Genomic DNA, 21306 nt, shown 5'->3' with positions numbered 1-21306 from the left:
CATTTGTAGATATTCCTCATTTCACTCATTTATATACAGCATGGGGCTTACATATCAATCCAGAAATTATCAAAGATTATTTATGCCAAGGAAGAAAATTAACACTCCAGGCTGAACAAACATCATCCATTTATCTGTAAAGGAAAGGGCAGGATGTGGAAATAACCAGTGTCCAGGAGCGATGCCTGTGCCCACCATGGGTTCAACATAGGACTAGTCAACATTCAACTTGGTTATTAAAACACGTGTGATGTTCCCAGTGTTCATCACCCCCCAGACACTCATTCCAGCTCAGGACTGTCTGCACCTCTGGGTTCAGCTCTCCTGTGGTCGCGCATCCGAGACAACAACTGCAGGACAGACACCAAAGGGACTTCAGAGGGACACCAGAGTCTGTGGGGTTGCTGTAGAGATGCAAATGCTTCAAGCTGGATGCCCAAACAGAGAAAAAAAAGGGTCAAGTCCTGGACAGGGAGAGGACAGTCACAACTCCAGGCATACAAAGCTGTTTGGGGACCACATGAGGGTGTAGAGGACAAGATAATGAACATGGAAGGTCCAGACAAAGAAACCACCACACTGTGTAGTGCTAGGCTCAGAGTAGAGGCAACAGCTCGAAGAAACAGCTTGAAAAAGCATCCCTAACCAGGTGATGGTGTCCAGCCAGCCTGGCGCTGTTTAACCCCACATTATCAATGCATCGAGAGCAGTAAGCCTGTTTCAGCAGTTTCAAAGTACAACGGTCAAAGAGAAGATGTTCGCCAAGACTTGATCCTTCTAAAATGAGATGGGTTGCATCTCAGCATCTAAATGTACAAGATGCACGAGACCACCAGCCCACACAGGCAGGAACGTTGTCTCACATCAACCGAGAATGAGCCTACGAGCTTTAATTTTCTGCCCTAAGCAAAGTGGTCTGCAAGGTTCAGGGCCTTCAAGAGTCCCATAAACACATTTGTTTGCATAATTAAGCTCTTTTCTCTTGCTTTTGGTCATCCCCTCATTTCCTGCTGTGGAGGAGGGTCTGCTGGAAGACACAGCAGAATACAGCTTTAATAAATAGTAACAGCTACTAATAACCAGGGCGTTGTTTTCTTTTCCACTACCCAGCACAGCAGCTTCTGAAGTGAAAAGTGTTTTGCACATCAAAACATCTACGGGAGGGAGAAGGGGGAGGAAGGACAGGAATGATGAGGAAGAGATGAAGGAATATTCAGCCTCTGCTGCTTGGCTTTCCCAGTTTCCACAGCAGATGAGAAGGGAAAACGAGTCAGCAGCACAAGAGGTATCTCCTCCATGCTCTGATAAAAGTCTTCTCCAGGGCCATATTTCTCTGCACTGCTTGGAGAAGGAAATCAGGCTGTCACCTCCTGAATAACAGAAATCACTGCAGGGCAAGCAGAGGGAAAAGGATCAGCCGATGCTCAGGCCGGACTATTTGCAGTGAAGTGGTTGACTTGCAACTGAGAAGGTTCAGGCTGATAAAAACCATCATTTTCCTCTTTTAAGAGCTGAGGCTTTTGTCAAGACTTTAAAAATAAAATCACTTTTCACACACTGCAGCATTGTTCTGTATAGTGAAACACAAAGTAATTGACTGAATCCCTTGGGCAGCTAGTTACAAAGTCAGGATATTTAAAGTGTATTTTCTCATTATAGGGGAGAAAACCGTGCCCATTGGTATTTGGGACGGGGAGAAGAGCGCAACCACTGGAACCACTGTTGTGCTCTAGCCTTCCCACCATCCTATTAATTAAAAAGCAGCTAATCTCCCTTAATCTCACCAGCAGCTTTCATCAAAAAGCTCAGAACACTTTCAGGTTTTAACAGCCTCTTAAGGCTGCCAGACCCGCTCTGATAGCTGATTGTGCTGCACAAACTCCAGTGTGCTTGAGTAATTTTGAAGCCCAGCAATCACTGCAGAGGGACTGGGAAGAAGAAAAAGAACTGTATTACTCTCTCTGGTGTCTTTTGGGGGCAGAGAGGGTCAATGCTCAAGGTGAAGCTCTGAGGACTGGAAGATCCTGGTCTTACATCACTTCTATTTAAAAAAGAGCCAGAGAATTCAGCTTGCATGAAAAAAAAAAAAATCAGCTTTAAATAGCAGACCTAGTTGTTAAGTCTTCAAAGTCCTTCCACGAAGACAGATCGCACCTTACACACACCATGTTATCCCCAAGCCTGTTTCTCTTCCCGTTCCTTCTGCCTTGCAACATTGCAGAAACAAACCAAACACCACAATTACCAGCCGTTTGCCTGCGCTGAATTATGAAAGCAGGTGGCAGAAACCTCAGACTGTTATTATTAGAGGTTCTCCTTCCCCTCTGCCCTGGGGAGACCACATCTGGAATATTGTGTCCAGTTGTGGCCCCTCAGTTCCAGCAGGACAGGGAACTGCTGGAGAGAGTCCAGCGCAGGGCAACAAAGATGCTGAAGGGAGTGGAGCATCTCCCGTGTGAGGAAAGGCTGAGGGAGCTGGGGCTCTGGAGCTGGAGAAGAGGAGACTGAGGGGGGACTCATTCATGTTTACAGATATATAAAGGGTGAGTGTCAGGAGGATGGAGCCAGGCTCTTCTCAGTGACAACCAGGGATGAGACAAGGGGTAACGGGTACAAACTGAAACACAAAAGGTTCCACATAAATTTGAGAAGAAACTTCTTCACGGTGAGGGTGACAGACACTGGAACAGGCTGCCCAGGGAGGTTGTGGAGTCTCCTTCTGTGCAGACATTCCAACCCGCCTGGACACCTTCCTGTGTAACCTCATCTGGGTGTTCCTGCTCCATGGGGGGATTGCACTGGATGAGCTTTCAAGGTCCCTTCCAACCCCTGACATTCTGGGATTCTGTGACAAGTGAAGTTGAGAGTTGGTATAACCATCTTCTGTCAACCACAGCCGGGGTGCCACACAAAATAAAACACACTGAGACAGGAGGGAAGATTCAGCACAGCCCTGAGAGTGGTCATGGAGGGGCACAAGTAATAAATAGGTTTATGCTGCAGGGTTACACCGATGCTCCCACACTTCCCTGTCCTCATCCCAGAGGAAGAACAGACCTTGGGGAGAAACATAAATCAAGAAGATCCTCCCCGCCTGTTTCAGAGGCAGTTTTGCAAAGGAAGCAATTAGACTATGATAAGATGACATGGAGAAACTGATGCCTCATAAGCACCGTACAGCTCTAACCTGTAATTCTTCCTTCTGGTAAACCGAGGGAAGTGTGAAGGCGCAGCATTTTAATAGCAGTGAACAGAGGAAAAAACAGAATAAACGGGGGAATACCCAAGGGACCATGCCCTGACCATCATGCTGGACAGCATACATGCTAGTAATAGTATTTCCCTTCAAATTAGTTATAAAACCAAAAATCTAACCTGGTAGAGCCGGTTTTGAGATCTTCACTCATGCTGCATTTCCCAGGAATGAACAGTGATGCCACGCTAGAGCTGAACAGAGTCAACTGATTTCTGACAGCACTCAAATACCTACAGTCTCCAGGTCGGCAGTAAAAGCTGCATTGACTTACAGCAAATGGCTGGAAGCCAAGACGACACGTACCTTTGTCTGCACCCAGTATAATTTAAGATGTCGTGGTACTGAAGTGATGCACTGACAGCAGCTTTAAGCAAGTCTGTGGCTGTAGATATCTGGGAGCAAAGCAGCAAATTTGAGTCACAGCGAGCATCTGGAGATCATCACCAACAAATTGAGTTCAAATATATAAAAGTAAAGGAGATGGGAGTCATGTGTTACCTTTAGGATCTGTGCTTGGGGAAGATGCTGCCTTGCAGACCTCTGTACCTCAGCCATATTTATATACAGCTCCCACAACCACTATGTTATTCAGAGCTTTACATATAGAACCAAAGCACATGTGGATAAGCCAAAAATCCATCCAGTTTTTGACCTCTGCCAGGAACACCAGAATTCTACCTGCTGGCACCAACTGGGACATTTTCTTGTGCGACTCCCAAAGGGCAATAAGAGGCTGATCAACTGTTTTCCACTCTGAAACTGCATTTGGATGCACTGCCTACAGATTAAAAAACCCAAACATCTGGAGTCAATTTATCCAAGTGCTGAGCCATGTACCATTATCACAGTTCCAGTACAGCAAACCTATTTTTTTCCACGCCAACTTTTCATTATAATAGAAGCTTTCAGTAAAACAAGGGGTTTGCCTATAAGCCATGACCACAACTTGAATAATTTCCAGCACAACCTTTTCCATGACAGGATATGATCAGCTCTACCATACCCAGGGTGTTTAGATACACTAACAAGCTTCTGACAGAACATTCACATTTCATCAATATATACAGCTTATGTACTACTATCCATCTATATCAAGTCATATAGTTATTCTTAGACTCTCACAAAATAAGTCTCCAAATTCTCATGTGTACTTATTAAAATTGGTGAAGCTCAGAGTTTCTACAGTTCTTCCCCTAATCAGAACAGCAATACATATATATATGTGTATATATATATATATATGTATATTTTAAACTGGGCCCACCTCTGTTTCTGTAATAACTACAGCTATAAAACAACACAAGTACTTCCAGAGATACACATAAATTGCTTTAACTGTCAGGACTCCACTTGACAACAGCCAAACATTCCTTAACTCCGAGCCAACCACAACTAATAAGCGAAAATTCAAAGCATACACTGGGACTCAAGGTTTCACGAGACATTTTTCCACTTCTGAAAACAAAGGTACCGAATGGAAAAGTATCTAACAAGTTTTGCTGTTTTCCCCAGAAGCAGCACAGCATTATATCCATAGAATTACTGCATGTGCAGAGATGGAGGAGCATTCAAGTTTAAGGTTGACAGAGCTCTAAGTTTCATTCAATAAGCTCTACATAAGTATTTCCTTGTCAATATAGGAGGCAAAAGAATTAATATAATTAGAGTTACAACTACCTGCCACCCTCCTGCATTTGAAACGAGTGGCATTAATGCTAATTTTTGTTACAGCAAACAAGTTTTAAGTGTTTCTCAGGACACTGCTCTGAATTTATCCCTCACCAACACAGGTTTGCACAGGAGGGCAAGGTCAACACTCAACTTTGTGACACCAAGTCCCTTCTACAGATTTTCACGCATCACAAAGCGATTTGGAAATAAGCTGTTTGTAAAGCCCTATGGAAAACACTCCTCCAGAATCATTACTCTGCTTTGGAAGAAGAAACAGCTAATGGAGACCCTGACACGCGGGGCTGCTAATTAAACAAATAAATGAAGTTATCTCCATCTCTTGCCACCAGCAAAGTCCCTCCTGCAAATAGGGAGCCCTGATTAATTTGCTTCCTGACTCCTCAATCATTGCATTTTCAAGCCAGGTTAATATAATCGGTGATGAAAAACTTACAGCTATTTAATTTAAGCCTGTCATTGCGTCCTTATTTCAGTACGATCTTCACTGTACGCTCTTTGGGAAAGTTTCCTGATTTCACTCCAGTTGCTACTGCACCATGTAAAATGCCTTTGAAAAAAATCTTTCTAATTGGGTCTTCACAGATTGATTTTCCAAAATGAGAGCATGATTTTGCTAATTGATCTTTGCAGTAGAAACCTCCAGCTTGATGTACCAAATCCTGGAACATTTGTTTACACAACTGGGTACTCCCAACCTAAATTACACCTACACGATGCTGTTCGGAGAAAGGGCAAACCAAACTTTTCCGAGACAAAGTTCTCCTTCCTCATTATACTCAGCAAAAGAGATGCTTAGGAATAAATATGTTGCAAATGTTATCTGTGGAAGAGCCAGAAGAGGGAAAACTGCTTTGCATCACAGTCTGCATCGCCCCCAGGATCAATATTAAGTAATGGGATCCTCAAAAACAAGTGCAAGAAGGTGTCTGTGGTCTCCTTATTTTTAACAACATCATTTAAAGTAGGTCCTTCTGCCATGTGTCACAAGAAAATGCATCAGGTCACATTGTGACAGCAGTTCCTGCTTGGAGAAGGGATTTTGGGATAAAGGACTTCTGCCTTGTGACTGCTGTGAGGGGTTGTGTAAGACAAATATTGAGAAACTCAACTCTTCCTAATCCAAGTGACCAACAATCAAATCTGAAGGGCTTTATTTCTCCAGGAAAATGTGTCACTTGATAGAAAAAACTCTGCGTAAAGAACGACTTCATGATTTCCAAATCCGATCTACTGTATATTACTCTAAGGGCAACTATGCTGAAGGCCAGTACCAGAGAAGAACCAAGCTCATGGATCTGAAAAGGATTCTTTTAAAAAAGACCTAAATCAATAGTGAACTCTTGATGTCTGTATCAAGTTTATCCCATGCTTTCTTCCTACACTTTTAAAAACATACAAGCGCCTTGTAACTGCGGCTTTAAAGACTCCAGTCACCGTGTGTCCCTCTGACAGGTAATGTTGTTTTCTTCTGCAACACCTTATTTACATGTTAACACATAATTTAGAGATAAACTATTGTAGTGCAAAGATTAGGCAGCACTAAATCCATACACAGAGTCACCTTATGATATAAGAGAAAGGTAAATACGTTTGTCTTGTGTAAGCTGAAAAGTTGTCGCTGCTACAGCCTGCAAGCAATAAGGGTAAAGCTCCAAGAATTCTCACATACAGCTTGTATATTTAAAATGTTGCAAGCATAGTGCTGTGAAACATCTTCAGGTGCCTGTTTGCAGACCAAGCAGGTCTCTTTTCTGTTTGTACTTCAGTATTTCTGTAATGCTCACATCTACAGCTTTTCTGGAATATCACCAGTCAGTTTAAAGATCTGCAAGTAATTAAATTCAAACTCTCCCTGTCTAACTGGCTTATTTTGGAAGGAAATTTCTACTTCACTGCTCTGAATTTGTCATTAGTTTTTAAATTGGGTAGTGCAGCAATACACCGGTGCAAAGAAACCATTTAGACACCTAGTTGTAAGGATTCAGAACCAGGCAAGACTCTTGGCAAAGCCACAAGAAACCTTCGCTTTGGATTAACCTCTCTGGCCACAGGGTGCCTCTGCTGCTCAACAAATACTCCCCACGCCAAGCAGAATCGCTTCTGCTGCTTTCATCACCAGCTGTAATCCACAAACTGTACTCATCGTGAGCTGAAATCGATGTGCTGGGGATAAAGGCAGGTCAATATTTGATCATCCTGAAGTGCTCTCGTTAGCTGGGGTTGTCATCAGGCCTGCAGAAGCAACGTTCGCCTCGCTCAGACAAATCAAGTCAAACCACGCTACAAAAAAAAACAGAGCCAGGCTGTCGGGGTTTGTACGCACCCCTGATGTGGAGGACAATGAGTTGGGATCTAATTTCTACAAGACAAATCAATCACTGCACCTTCGCAAAGCTTTGGGCGCTCCTAAAACTTCTGCTGTCTGCTCGCCGGGGCTCCTCAGGCTGGTTGTGTTTTTTGGGTTCAGCCCCACATGTCGTCATCAAAGATGGACGTGTAAAAGTCTACAAAGAGCTTGGTTGATTAGAAAACAGTCACAAAAAACAATTAAATCATCTGACTGAAGCTGGAGAAAAACATAAGCGATGAGATCAAGTGATAAGGGAGCACAACAGCACTAAAACTCTAAGTACTAGAGGGGCTGGTTGCATTAAAACTGCCCAGTTCTATCTCAATGGAAACAACACCTCAACTGGAATATTCCTCCGGAATAGCACCGTCACTACCTACATTCGTACCATATAAGCTCTGCTTTCACTAGTTAATGAAGCATCAGCAAAGGTAACAGGTCGTCAAGCCCAGCAGTGACGTAAAACTTTCCATGCCAAGAAAAAAAGCGATGCTTCAAAGAAACAATTTAATCAGATTACATTTACTGCTCTACGTAAGGAGTGGATTCTTCCACGGACATCTGATTTGCCATCCACTGAAGTATACGATGTCTAAACACTCTCAAGTTACAGGTTACTTAAAAACCACTGTATTTGTAGTCCTCCCTGAAGACAAAGCAAAGCCCAGCCTAACACCTCATTCCTTCTTAAGCGACTGGACGCTCATATGAGTTTTTAAACTTCTTTCTAACGTAGCAGGACCACAAAAGTCACATAAAGAACGTGATAAAGAGGCAATACAACGCAATCAAAGCAAGCAGACACTCAAGCTCTGAAAAAGACACTTCACCAACTCTTTATTTCAAGAGTCCAAATCATCTTTGCACACACAAGACTTCCATCGAGTTCAACAGGAGCCGCGTAGCCACAGCGGGTGCAGCAATGATGCCCTATCGGCATGAACATTTCTGGACATAAAGCTTTGCAGTCTCATATAAATATTTACATCTGCCAGTATGTACTGAATGCTCACCAGCACCAAACGTGAAAAGTTTCTAACGCTGGGTATGTGTATCCTTCATTTCACTTCATAGTGCAGCACCAAGCCCTTACCTTATTTATAAAGAAGGCTTTCAGCGAGGAATATATTTTCTATATATATGCATCAGCTTGCTTTCAAAGAGATTTATGCTAAAAAGGCCTCCCTCACATTCAGATGTGGGTCTCAAATGCATTTAAAAGTGAATGAGCTGCACTATACAGGAAGGAGGCAAGCTGTTCGGAGCAATCCTCTTTACATTTACACATCGACAAACGCACACGAGAAGCGGAGGTGCATGTAAACAAAGACAATCTGCTTCAGAAATCCTACACCCAATGCGGAGTCAGGTTGCAGAGGTCGGGTGTACGTGCGGTGGAAGACCCAGTTCTGCCGGGCTCTGCGAGGACCTACCCGGGTTCTCACGGGATGAGCACGGCAGCGAAAACAGAACCGTCCCCAAAAAGGGTCCCGTTTTCCAGCAGTTTCTCCGAGGTTCCCACTCGCCTGTTGTGTCTGAGTGGAAGGTTCCAGAGAACGAAGAGAGTCATTTAGGTATTTAACGTTTAGACCAGATATCAGATACAATAAGACACGACTGTCAGCCCGATTCTGGGACGAGGAAAGGGATAAATTTGGAACGTGTGCTCCCCTTCGCATGACACACTGTGATTACAACAATCGAGACACATACATCACTATTACCAGTGTCCTGCCACCGAGTTACTCAGTTGCTGAGGATGGAGTTGTAGGATAAAACAATATACCATGACTAGCTACAAATGAGCAAAGAACAACCTCCCCGCCGCCTTTCTCACAAAACGCAAAATAAAACCCATCATCTTTATTTACAGACAACCCACAAACCTAGTTGTCCCCTCCAGGCAAAAATGATCACTGTATGATTGGGTTTTATTTTTTTTCCTTCCCCCCCCCACTTTTGCTAACTCAAAATCCAAAGTCAGAAAAAATATATGTATTTAGTCAGAAGTACATCAGTTGCATTTTATTAACCTACTCCAAGGGAAAAGCTTCAGGGATTCACCATACAAGTATAAAACCCCTTTCAAACACCAAGGGGTTACTATATTACTTCCTCCCAGCAGTCAATCAATGCAGTAAAAAAAAAAAAATGAAAATACTGAAAAATGGATGCTTTTCCCCTCTTCCACGTGTCCAGTGATTGCTCCGTTACAGCGTGATGAGGTCTACCAGGTTGCCCTTAGGAGGGGTCATGTTGTCCGGAAAGAAGTTGACCAGTGTGTCAAACAACTGAGTTCTCTGCGCGTACGTGTGGTCAACGTCGGAAAATCCTGGGGGAGGAAGAAAAGGGGAAAGCAAGTCAGTGCTCGGTGCTTTAGATGCTCAGTTTAGCTGTGGAATATACCAGCTGTCCATTTGGGACAGAAGTATTTGCTACTTCTGCCACAACTAACAGGGCTGCCGGCTCTCCGTCCCACTATTATTTACATACACACATAGAAATCGTGTCACCCCACACCAACATTACAATCAAAATGCCATAAAAAGTAAGAAGCAAATGATTTTCGTCAAGCTCACTGACAGCCCTGAAGAAACAGGGAAAGATACAGTCCTCGGGGGCCTGCTCTGATGTCCCAGAAAACAAAATCTGCAGAGCTATTTTTATTTGGTGCCTCATTTCTTCCGTCCTCAGGCTTTTCCTCGTTATCTTCACTACTGTCTCAAGCAGAACTGGTACTTGTATTACTTGCAGTTTTTCTTGAGATAAGCTCTGCTGATGGCAGGAGTCCCAAATCAGAGTCACTGTTTAATCCCTGGACTTGCGGGGAGGACCCAGCAGCATCTTGGCACAAGGGTTCTTTGCGAACTAGTTTTTGTGAAGTGCTGCCTCCTGACAGGGGAGGGTTTAGTCTGCAGCAGCAGCATTGTTTAATCCAAAACCCCACACTTAAACCACCAACAGTAAGAACAATAGAGCGGGCGTATAACAATTTCCTCTGCTTTGTATTACTTCCATCACTTTTATCTCAAAGGAATGCGTTTTAATTCAGTGAACTCACTCTTCAGTTAATCAAAGTCAACCAAGTTAATCAAATCAAGGAGGACTTGGGGTTTTTGTTTTCTTTTTAGAAGCACCACTTGATGCTTCCTATCTGTAAAGCCAACCTCAGAATAAAGTATTATATATTGTGTCAAGAACTAATTTATCTTCTAGAATACTTAACACTAGGGGGAAAAAAGCTTTCTGAAACTTGGGTTTTCCTCCTTGAAAATATTAACCTTATAGCATTAACTAGATATCTTCCAAGCCACACCAGCTCAGAAGAGCTTCCTCATCCAGCAGAGCTGACACTGCAGGGGCTTTTTCCTTCCTCAGATTGGAAACTACACATCCATCAAAAACCGAAGTCATCCACGCTATTCGCAAGAGCTCGGTAACTTGAGGACAAGACATCATTACAATAATGTAAGTTATGCCTACAGCCTTCCTATAGCTCACCCAGGATTAATCTCTCCACCGTTTAGGAGAGCTAACTGGACAGAAGAGTGAAACAAATTATGGCTTTGGCTCAGAACTCCTGTTTCCAGCCCTATGCGCCACTGTTTTCTTCACTCTTGACATTTTGCCCGAAGAACTAGTCCTGCAAAGAACAGAGTGAACCAAACTACTCCAGGAATTGCAGTTATCACAGCAAACAGAGCTGTAGCCACGCTGTGAGATTCCAAAGAGATGTGACAGGAGGTGCTTTATTCTGAACAAAGCTCCTGTTTATTTAGGTAACAGTGAAGCATCAGATGTAGTAAGACACACAAAATAATCCTGAGATCACTGGATTTGAAACCACCAGCGACAGAGGTTTTAAATATGAGCTCAAGGCATTGGACATTGCTCATTATAAATAATCTCTCAAATGTCTATGTGGTGGCCATTTGCATATTCAAACCAAAAAGGGCCTACACCATTTATATGTGCTATAACATTTGATGCAAAAACCAGTAGAAACTAACAGTAATTATCAGAGGGAAAACACTGAGTGTAATTCTTCTGATACACAATACTCACCAAGAGTGGTGAAATCCGAGCCAGACTTAAATAACGCGGAGGCAAGAAGCTGAAACTGCAGAAGAGAAGGTGGAGGGCCAGAGAAAGAGAAGAGACAAAAAAAAAAAGTGTTATTAAGTGCACAGGAAAAAAAAAACCACAAAAGATTCATAGAAGTCCAAGTGGCCATAGAGCTGTTGGGTTTCCTTTGCACAATCCTTATAATTACACATTAATAACAGCAGCACTTTCGTATGAGCGAGAAAATTTGTCACTTTGGCAGAGTAAGTTGGATGGGTTTTTTCCTAGAATTAGGGCAGCGTTAATGCAATGAAAGGTACTTGACTAGAAGCCCTGAAACCAGGGGTTTTTTTATATATACTTTTTTGCCTCTCTGGCAGATATCGCAGTGCAGGAGTAAGGTAGAGCCTCTTCCACACAACAGCATTCCCAGGGGTGAACGTGGCACAGTCTCAGCGAGGAAGGGTGAGATGGCACGAAAACAGGGTAACAGCTACGGCGCAGCATGAACTTTTTGAACACAGAAAGCTTTAAATGCCAACAACCTTTCTGAAATGCCAGAGAAGCTCATATCTCAAGGTTAAAGCAAAAACCAACAACAAAAAGTTCTTTCCTTGGGAACATCAGAATCAAGAGTAAAAACATTTTCAGTAGCACATTCCCAGTTTTATCCTCCCTTCATGTCTTACTGGTAGATGGTGAACACAGCATCTTCCTCGGCTGTTTCTAGTTACCCAGGTTGCAGCAAAGCTCAGTGCTTTGTTATGTTTCCTTCAAGAATTACTTGATCCCTTAAAGGCTTATAATCTTATTTCTCTTATCTATGTGTCTTTACAGCACGCAGCTCAAAAGAGAGAAGGAAGTGGGACAAAAAAAAAAAAAAAGAAGAGAAGCAAAATATGTTCAGGGAAGGAGGAGGAAGAACAGCCAGGAATTACATATCCATCAGTTTAATTTCAGTGTCAAGAAAGAATGGGAACGCAGACAAGTTGGAGGCATCTAGGAGTGGAGAAGGTAAAAGTCACAGCCAATGTGGATTTGGCAACAGCAAGTTGTATCACAAACTGATTTTTCTTCTACAAAAAAGCAGGCCCTACGGATGCCTACTTGGCAACAGACATTGTCCATTTTGACTTTCATAGGACTTCTGATGCATTTATATGATATTTAAGGCAAATTATCACGGTATCACCTAGATTAAGCTAACAGGGAATGGCAAATAGGTGAAATAACTTTCCTGTGGGTAGCCGCCAATGGTTTGACATCAAAACGGAGCCATGAATCAGAAGTGATTCATCTGCGCCCCAGGGTCAGCATCATTGTGGGTTTCCAGCGATAACCTGCTTGACAGAGCAGGACATGTTTGCTGAGTCCACAGACCACACACCACACTCAGAGAGGCTGCCAGCGAGGGAGCAGACAGGCTGCAGACTGTTTTTCCATTTATCCAGCTTACACAGAATCCCAGAATGTCAGGGATTGGAAGGGACCTGGAAAGCTCATCCAGTGCAATCCCCCCATGGAGCAGGAACACCCAGATGAGGTTACACAGGAAGGTGTCCAGGCAGGTCTTGAATGCCTCCAGAGTAGGAGACTCCACAACCTCCCTGGGCAGCCTGGGCCAGGCTCTGGCACCCTCATTGTGAAGGAGTTTCTTCTCAAATTGAAGTGGGACCTTTTGTGTTCCAGTTTGAACCCATTATCCATTGTCCTATCATTGGTTGTCACCAAGAAGAGCCTGGGTCCATCCTCCTGACACTCACCCTTTATAGATCTGTAACCATGAATGAGGCCACCCCTCAGTCTCCTCTTGTCCAGCTCCAGAGCCCCAGCTCCCTCAGCCTTTCCTCACACGGGAGATGCTCCACTCCCTTCAGCATCTTTGTTGCCCTGAGCTGGACTCTCTCCAGCAGTTCCCTGTCCTGCTGGAACTGAGGGGCCACAACTGGACACAATATTCCAGGTGTGGTCTCCCCAGGGCAGAGCAGAGGGGCAGGAGAACCTCTCTGACCTACTGACCACCCCCTTCTAACCCACCCCAGGTACCATTGGCCTTCCTGGCCACAAGGGCCCAGTGCTGGCTCATGGTTATTGTGCTGTCCCCAGGACCCCCGGTCCCTTTCCCTTACGCTTCTCTCTAACAGAGATTACAATTACAATGATGGATCAAGGAGCAAACCGCTAGGGCCAAGCTCAAATCAACATAAAAACTGGCTATAGAAAACAGGCCAGGGCACACAGGCTCTGTGAAAACACATTTAGGAGTTACAATAGAGCAGCAGAATCCTATTGCAAAAATACATGAAAAGGAATAAGATCTTCAAATAAATCAAATGCTCCTGCTGCTATCAAGGCTCACAAGTCTCATCTACAATAAGGCTTGTGGATCCCCTCTATCGATTAGCAACATGTGAAGGAAGCACTAGAAAATTTAAGTGGTCTGAAAATCAGGCTCTAGAAAGAAGGCTCAAAGGAGTCAGGGTTGTGTAGCCTCCACAGATCAATGTGCAAGGACAAAACTGCAAAAAGCTACAAATGTAAAAGGCCACTACAAAAAGGTAAATCTACAACGAAGTGCAAGAAGCCACAAAAACACTTCAAGATCAGTTTCAATAGGAAAAAAGTCTAAAATAAGGACTGTAACACACTGGAGTAAGTTTGCATCTTTTGGGGAGGTTATTACAGAAGGTAGCACTGGATGTATTTAAGAACAGGTTAGAAAGATCCAGGGTTGGCAAACTGCAGAAGAGAGGGAAGAGGTTGATTAAGCACCCTCTTGAGTGCGAGGTCTGGTTATATGAAATCAACAGGGATTGCAATACTACACATGTACCTCACTGCTAATGTAACATGTAAGAGTTTCTTGGCTCCAAATCAGCAACGTACTTAAACACATGTCCAGCATAAATAGCTCCAAAAGTTGCAATAAAGCCGGTGGGTAAATCTGTGCTGCTTCTGATAGCAAAGGTCATGTCCTGGCCATTGCTCCCTCCCACACAATTGCCTGACAGGCCTCCTGCCAACCCCCTGGTGGCACATGAAGCTTTTGTTGGGACCAAGTGGGTGACACATGCTTTGAGGGGCTCCCCTTCCTCCCCCAGCAACACTGTGAACAGAAATCAAGCTGTGCTGGACGCTGGGTCTCAGGATACCCAACTAAGGGACCATACAAAGCAGGATCCGGCTTGTAAATCACTGAACTGAGACCAAAAAACCCTTGAAAAGACCCTCTGCCCAGTTTTCCAGCCTCAGCTGCACTGGGCATGATGGATTTTCACAGCTACAAGTTTCTTTCCAGCTTTGTGGGCAAGGAGCATCTTTCCTCCTTCGCTGATGACACTGCACTTCAGTTAACCTTGAATTTTGTTTTTTGTTTTGAAATGATATTTTATGTATCATCTCACATTTAAAAAGCACTTTCTGATAGAAAAAGCCAAGCACGTAAGTTAAGAACATCAGTTATGGGAGCCTGAGCTTGTTCACTTTGCATTTGCACTACAATGCCACCAAACAGCGTGATGTTCTCCTAAAGGTCCCCTAATGTTTTCCCCAAACACACAGGACAGTTACTGCTTACTCAAGACCACGTCTCCTACACACTATTCACAGCACATTCTTCATGAAGTTCAAACTCTGCTCTAAAGAAGGAATTTCTTAATCAGTTTTTCTACTGTATTGTTATCCCAACACATAGCACTTCAAATCCTGATTAATTCTGGGTCCCTTATTTGAAACAACCAGAAGCTGATTTTTCAAAACACTTAGTATTACGCAGCTTCTTCTGAATTCACTTGCAGCCAGAAGAGCAAAGCCCTCGAGCAAATCATACCTCAGATCCCTCCCATCAGGCACCAGAATGAAAGACTCAATTAATGACCATCTAGGAAAAATGATTTCCTTAACGTCACATAGCAACTCTGTTACAGAGGCAGGACCAGAATTCAATTATCTAGCAGAAGCATCCAACTGCTTTAATCACAATACCACCCATTTTCTTCTGACAAGCCCTCCAGATCACTGGCTTCATCCATTTCAAATTAAGCCTCCATTCAAAAGACAACAGTTCCCTTCGTTACACAATTAACTTCCCTCTTGGAGATGCAACCCACCTTCTGAACTGGACCAGCGGTTCCTTAGAGATAAATATGTTTGCTTAACTAAATAGGGCTATTTTAGTTATATATCTGGCTTATTACACACATGGCTCACTAATATAAGGTTTACTAATATAATCAACTACATTCAGAGGGAAGCTAAATTAAGACTAGCTGGGTAATAATAATGCTGGCGTATTCCAATTTATGATCTCCATGTTTCCAACATCACTGTTCTTTTATCTGTTGTGAGTGTCAAGAGGATGGACCAGGCTCTGTTCAGTGGTGCCAAATGACAGGATGAGGGGCAACGGGCACAGACTGAAGCACAGGAGGGTCCATCTGAACATGAGGGGAAACTTGTTCACTTTGAGGTGCCAGAGCCTGGCCCAGGCTGCCCAGAGAGGTTGTGGAGTCTCCTTCTCTGGAGACATTCAAACCCACCTGGACACCTTCCTGTGTGATCTGCTCTGGTGACCCTGTGTTAGCAGGTGGGTTGGACTGGATGATCTCCAGAGGTCCCTTCCAACCCCAACCATCCTGTGGTTCTGTGTGTACTTTATTTCATTTTCTACCGATAGTTGCGTGGCTCTGCCCTTTGTGCAAATGAAACAATTACCATGAAGGGGCAGTGAGTAACTCCTGTTTGGGATACCCCGCAGGTTGTATGAATCAGACATAATTCCTCTTCCTTAACATCTGTACAACGAGTGCTCAGACCACAGTGTTCAGCAGTTTCTCAGCTTTGACCAGGTCTGCTGGGACGGTGCCTCACGGCGTAGGCTCAAAGCAGCAGCGAGAGGCTCAAATGATTGAGGACGGACCGTCATCAGCTGAAATTGGGAAGGCTGAACGCTGTTTTTGTAAAGGCTCCTTGGCTGCAAAGCCGCTGCAGCACTCAGACTCTGAGGCTTTACCAAGAATCACAGCAGGACACAGAGAAGAGAAGCACGCTTTCCTCCACTCTTTCTTAGAACTATTTTTCCCACTTGGGCTTCAAATTTTCCTAGAAATATCGGTCTGATGAAGACTCAAACAATACTTTTGGGCCTCGCTGGCTTTATCTGGCAAATGTATTAAAGACAAGGTCTCAAGAATGGAAAGTATGAAGCAGCCTCAAACAGGGGCCTCCAGTGTCAGTCCACAAGCTGGTCAGGCCTCAAATTGGCCTCCAGGTCCTTGCTCTTTCTCCTGCCACACTCCAAGTAAAACATACCACAAATTTTACTTGCACTTTGTATCTGTTTCACAGCAATCACAGGACTGAGCTTCACCAGCAGTTGAATCTCGATGTACAAAATCACGTTATTCTCCTTTACTTGGGCAGCACTGGTCATTTTTTGTACTGTCTCAATTTGCTCTACAGCCCATTAAGCAGCTGCAAAGTTCTGGGTGTCATTACTCCAGTGTTTAAAGAACACCACCTCTAGCCTTGAATGTGATCTACTAATGCTTTTGTGCTTTAATATCACCGTTTTTTCCTTGACTTAAGTAGAAAACTTAAAATTAATTTTGATTTTCTATTTGGACCAGCCTTTTATCTTTAAAAGCCTCTACTTCTAAAGTACCAGCAAATGCACATCTGTGTGGATATGACATTAGAAGAACACCCACGTCACCAGAAATTTTTACACTAACAAATACCAGCCTGTTATACAACTTCAATCTCTCCGTGAACTAGAATCCACAGACAAACTTCCACGTGCTCGGAGGATCTACCTTCCTTTGCATACAATGTCAGGGGTTCACTGATCTGAAAACACTGGACTAACTGAAGAGGTTTAAAGCAATTTAAAGCAGAATCACAGAACTGGATCTGCATTTATGGGCAAATGCAGAGACGGGACTGGCATAGAGCCTGTGGCTACTAAAGCACCATGCAATAGCTGTTACTTGCAGGCATCTACTTCGCTTTAGAATAATCAAAAAGGAAATAAAACTATAAACCTATTACCTATTAGCATCCCTAAAATTCACAGCAAAGGAATGAAGATCTGGGAGTGTGTTCCTACTGTCAATCATTAATGCTACTTTAAACAAAACTGGTTACTAACGACAAAGAAAGTTTCAGGAACAGTCTGTTTATTTTCTTTGGCATCCAACTCCAAACAGCTGAAGAGACTTGCCTAACAAAATTAGAAGAAATTACTTTTATTATAAAGCAAGTAAGCCTTACCTCAGAGTGAAATTCTGCTTACAATACTATATAACACTGCCCATATCTAAACTATAACACATGAAGCCATATAGACCAGTCTCCAAGACAACTGTAGCACAAAGTTGGGGATAAACCTATTCATTTCAGTCCTTCCTAAATCTAACAGTTGCCCTAGAGAGAAGGAAAATCACAGGCAAAACCCAATTCCATTAATATTTCTCACACTAAGAAGCTTTGCAACACTCAATGGCTGTAGCCAGCCGATGAGATATATAGCCTTTGATATTAATTAAGACGATCTCACCTACAAATAAAGACAGTATGTAGTTGTCTGGGCTGAGCGACACAATCAAACTGCTGCTTGAAATTTGAAACGGAATCCAAAAAGCCTGCGTCAGTCCTTTGGAAAGCACAAGAGCTATTTGAAGATGTAATGCCAGAGCGAAAAGCCAACTCAATGCGATAACCGGAAGGTAAATTGACGTCAAGTGGAAATACACCCAGTCAGAACCAGCGCAATAACTGGCTCTGTGCCATATACCTGGCAGATCTGTTCCAGCATAAAAAGATTTGGGAGTTTAAGCTTTTTGACCAGCACAATTAATAAAAAAAGAATTAAAAAACAGCCAAACAAAAAACCCTTCCAGAAACTGTTAAATGATTGTAGGAGACTGCTGGAAGGAAAGCTTTACTTATGCTGAACGATATGCATTGATCTGACAGACCAGCATGATACAGAAGTTACTGCAACTTGTTCAGATCGGGTGTTAGGCCTGCAAAGAAAGGAGTATAAATGAGGCTCTTAGGGATATAGCTTAGTGCTAGATTTAGGTTATCGTTGGACTTGATCTTAAGGGTTTCTTCCTACCAAAATGATTCTATGACTCAGAATATACTCAGCTGGATTGAGCCACCTAAGCTCAAACACTACATCACTAATGTGCAGAACACTAGTATGCTTTATAAAAAGGGATTTGGGTTTTTGTAACACTTTATTTCTACCTTGTATGACAAAACTGCTATTCTCCAAAATCTCAGAGGAGTCCATGCAGTCTGGTAAATTCTTCACTCCCACAAGGCGATCAAGTTAAATACTACACAGTGAAATGGGAAAATCAAATGTAGGATATTACAAGATTTCCTATCCTAGATGTGCACAAGGTTCCTTTGGTCTGCTGGTGGCAGCAGACAGCATGAATGATAAGGAGTTTGCTGGTCACACCATACATGTTTTCTGTTCAGGCAATAAAAAGGCCCAAATGGTCACGAGACATAAGATTTCTTCAGGAATAACTGGTCAAAAAGAGGCACGACCTTCACAGGCATGATGGGGCTACCAGCACATGAGAAAAACTGAGATCAGAGAACTCAGGACATGGTCTTATAGTGGGTGGGATGGAGAAGAAGAGGAGAAGAGAGCATCAGAATGGTGGTTGTGTGTTACAGGTTCAAATAAGACTAGTAAAGTGTTACCACACCAGGAAGACGGGGCACAACTGGGCTGAGGCCCCTTAAAATGCTGCATAAAGGAAAAGAAAAGCCTTTTCTACCTGAAGAAAAGCCCAAATAGCTGTTATTTGCCTTTCCCACGCTAGAAATGGCTGGGATGTAAAGCCATTATAAATGGGACAATTTATATGATAAACCATATAACAGAGAACTTAAAGGCACAGTACCTAAACATTTTATTGGATCAGATGTTTATAAAGGCTGAACAGAACTTATGACAAACATGATCAGTTCCAAGACCCTGATAAAAGTATTTTTTTCTTAATTGTTCTAACCCTACAATTCAATACTGTGCAGCACATTCTCACCCAAAAAAGCTTTTAGCATCTGTATAATGATCTTCCCTCTATCTGAAGTAATAAGTTAAAACCAACAGATTAAGCGATCACAGAATCCCAGAATGTCCGGGATTGGAAGGGACCTGGAAAGCTCACCCAGTGCATTCCCCCATGGAACAGGAACACCCAGATGAGGTTACACAGGAAGGTGTCCAGGCGGGTTGGAATGTCTGCACAGAAGGAGACTCCACAACCCGCTGGGCAGCCTGGGCCAGGCTCTGCCACCCTCACTGAGAAGAAGTTTCTTCTCAAATTGAAGTGGGACCTCCTGTGTTCCAGTTTGAACCCATTACCCCTTGTCTTATCACTGGTTGTCACCAAGAAGAGCCTGGCTCCATCCTCCTGACACTCAGCCTTTATAGATCTGTAAACATTAATGAAGTCACCCCTCAGTCTCCTCTTGTCCAGCTCCAGAGCCCCAGCTCCCTCAGCCTTTCCTCACATGGGAGATGCTCCACTCCCTTCAGCATCTTTATTGCCCTGCGCTGGACTCTCTCCAGCAGTTCCCTGTCCTGCTGGAACTGAGGGGCCACAACTGGACACAATATTCCAGGTGTGGTCTCCCCAGGGCAGAGCAGAGGGGCAGGAGAACCTCTCTGACCTACTGACCACCCCCTTCTAACCCACCCCAGGTACCATTGGCCTTCCTGGCCACAAGGGCCCAGTGCTGGCTCATGGTCACCCTGCTGTCCCCAGGACCCCCAGGTCCCTTTCCCCTACACTGCTCTCTAATAGGTCATTCCCCAACTTACACTGAAACCTGGGGCTGTTCCTGCCCAGATTCAAGACTCTACACTTGTCCTTGTTCTATTTCATTACATTTTTCCCCCCCAGCTCTCCAGCCTGTCCTGGTCTCTGGATGGCAGCACAGCTTCCAGTGTCACCACTCCTCCCAGCTTGGTGTCATCAGCAAACTTGCTGACAGTCACTCTATTCCCTCATCCAAATCATTGATGAATATATTGAACAATACAGGCCCCAGTACTGCCCCCTGATGCACTGCACTAGATCCAGGCCTCCAGCTGGCCTCTGCCCCATTGACCACGACTCTCTGGCTTCTTTCCTTCAGCCAGTTCACAGTCCACCTCACTACTCGATCGTCCAGATCGCGTTCCCTCAGTTTAGCTGTAAGGATGCTGTGGGAGACTGTGCCAAATGCCTTACTGAAGTCAATTTAATCCAGAGACTCAGCATAGGAATGCCCATTCCCCAGTTTTATAAAACGAGCTGTCAAATCACTTCCAAAGTCCCTAATGCAAGGATGTGGTAAGAACCACGGTCTCTTCCTCATCTACCCAGAAGAGCTGAATGTTTGTACACGCAGCCGGTTGCCCCACATTCCGTGGGGAAATTAATGGCAGAGTCAAATCAACCACCTTATCTGACACTTCTCACTATTTCTTTAATCCTTTTTGTAAAGTGACATGTACTGTGGTAATGGACTCAAAACAGGAAATGGGAACAAATTCCTGAAACAAATAAAAGAACATGCCTTCTGGATAATATTCAAAAGGCAGAGGAAGTAAGAGTTTAAGGTTAGTGAGAAATGTATATATACAAACCACTTCCAGAAATACTTATCTAGAGAAAAACCTCTTTCCCTCCCCTAGAGCTATTTAATATTGACAAGTCAAAAGGCAGCGTGAATAAGAGTTTCTATTCACTCTCTACCACACAACCAACTATGGACTTGCGGCATTTCAGAGAGTTTACATTTCAATTAATGCTCCCAAAATACACACCAGAACACTGGAATTAAAACAAAAGCCTAGTCTTCACTATTCTGAGTACAAAAGCTATTTTATCTGGAACTACAGTTATAAAATGACTTTCTAAATCATGAT

General features: G+C 43.5%; 1 protein-coding gene across 5 annotated transcripts in view; it reads right to left on the bottom strand.

The window, feature by feature from the left end:
• Nucleotides 1–8109: 8109 nt before the first annotated feature.
• Nucleotides 8110–21306, bottom strand: part of MKLN1 (muskelin 1) — a 106194-nt gene continuing 92997 nt past the window's right edge. For all 5 annotated transcript variants that reach the window (XM_065049314.1, XM_065049316.1, XM_005504098.3 and 2 more), the window contains 2 exons: nt 11364–11418; nt 8110–9630 (listed from right to left, as the gene is read on the bottom strand). In XM_065049314.1, coding sequence (XP_064905386.1) covers nt 9509–9630; nt 11364–11418 — 177 coding nt within the window. In that variant the 3' untranslated portion in view covers nt 8110–9508. The remainder of the gene's footprint in view (nt 9631–11363; nt 11419–21306) is intronic.

Source organism: Columba livia, chromosome 1 (genome assembly GCF_036013475.1).
Source record: "Columba livia isolate bColLiv1 breed racing homer chromosome 1, bColLiv1.pat.W.v2, whole genome shotgun sequence".
Classification (NCBI taxonomy): Eukaryota; Metazoa; Chordata; class Aves; order Columbiformes; family Columbidae; genus Columba; species Columba livia.
Note: the sequence above shows the minus strand (reverse complement) of the source record. Positions and strands in the feature narration are given on the sequence as shown.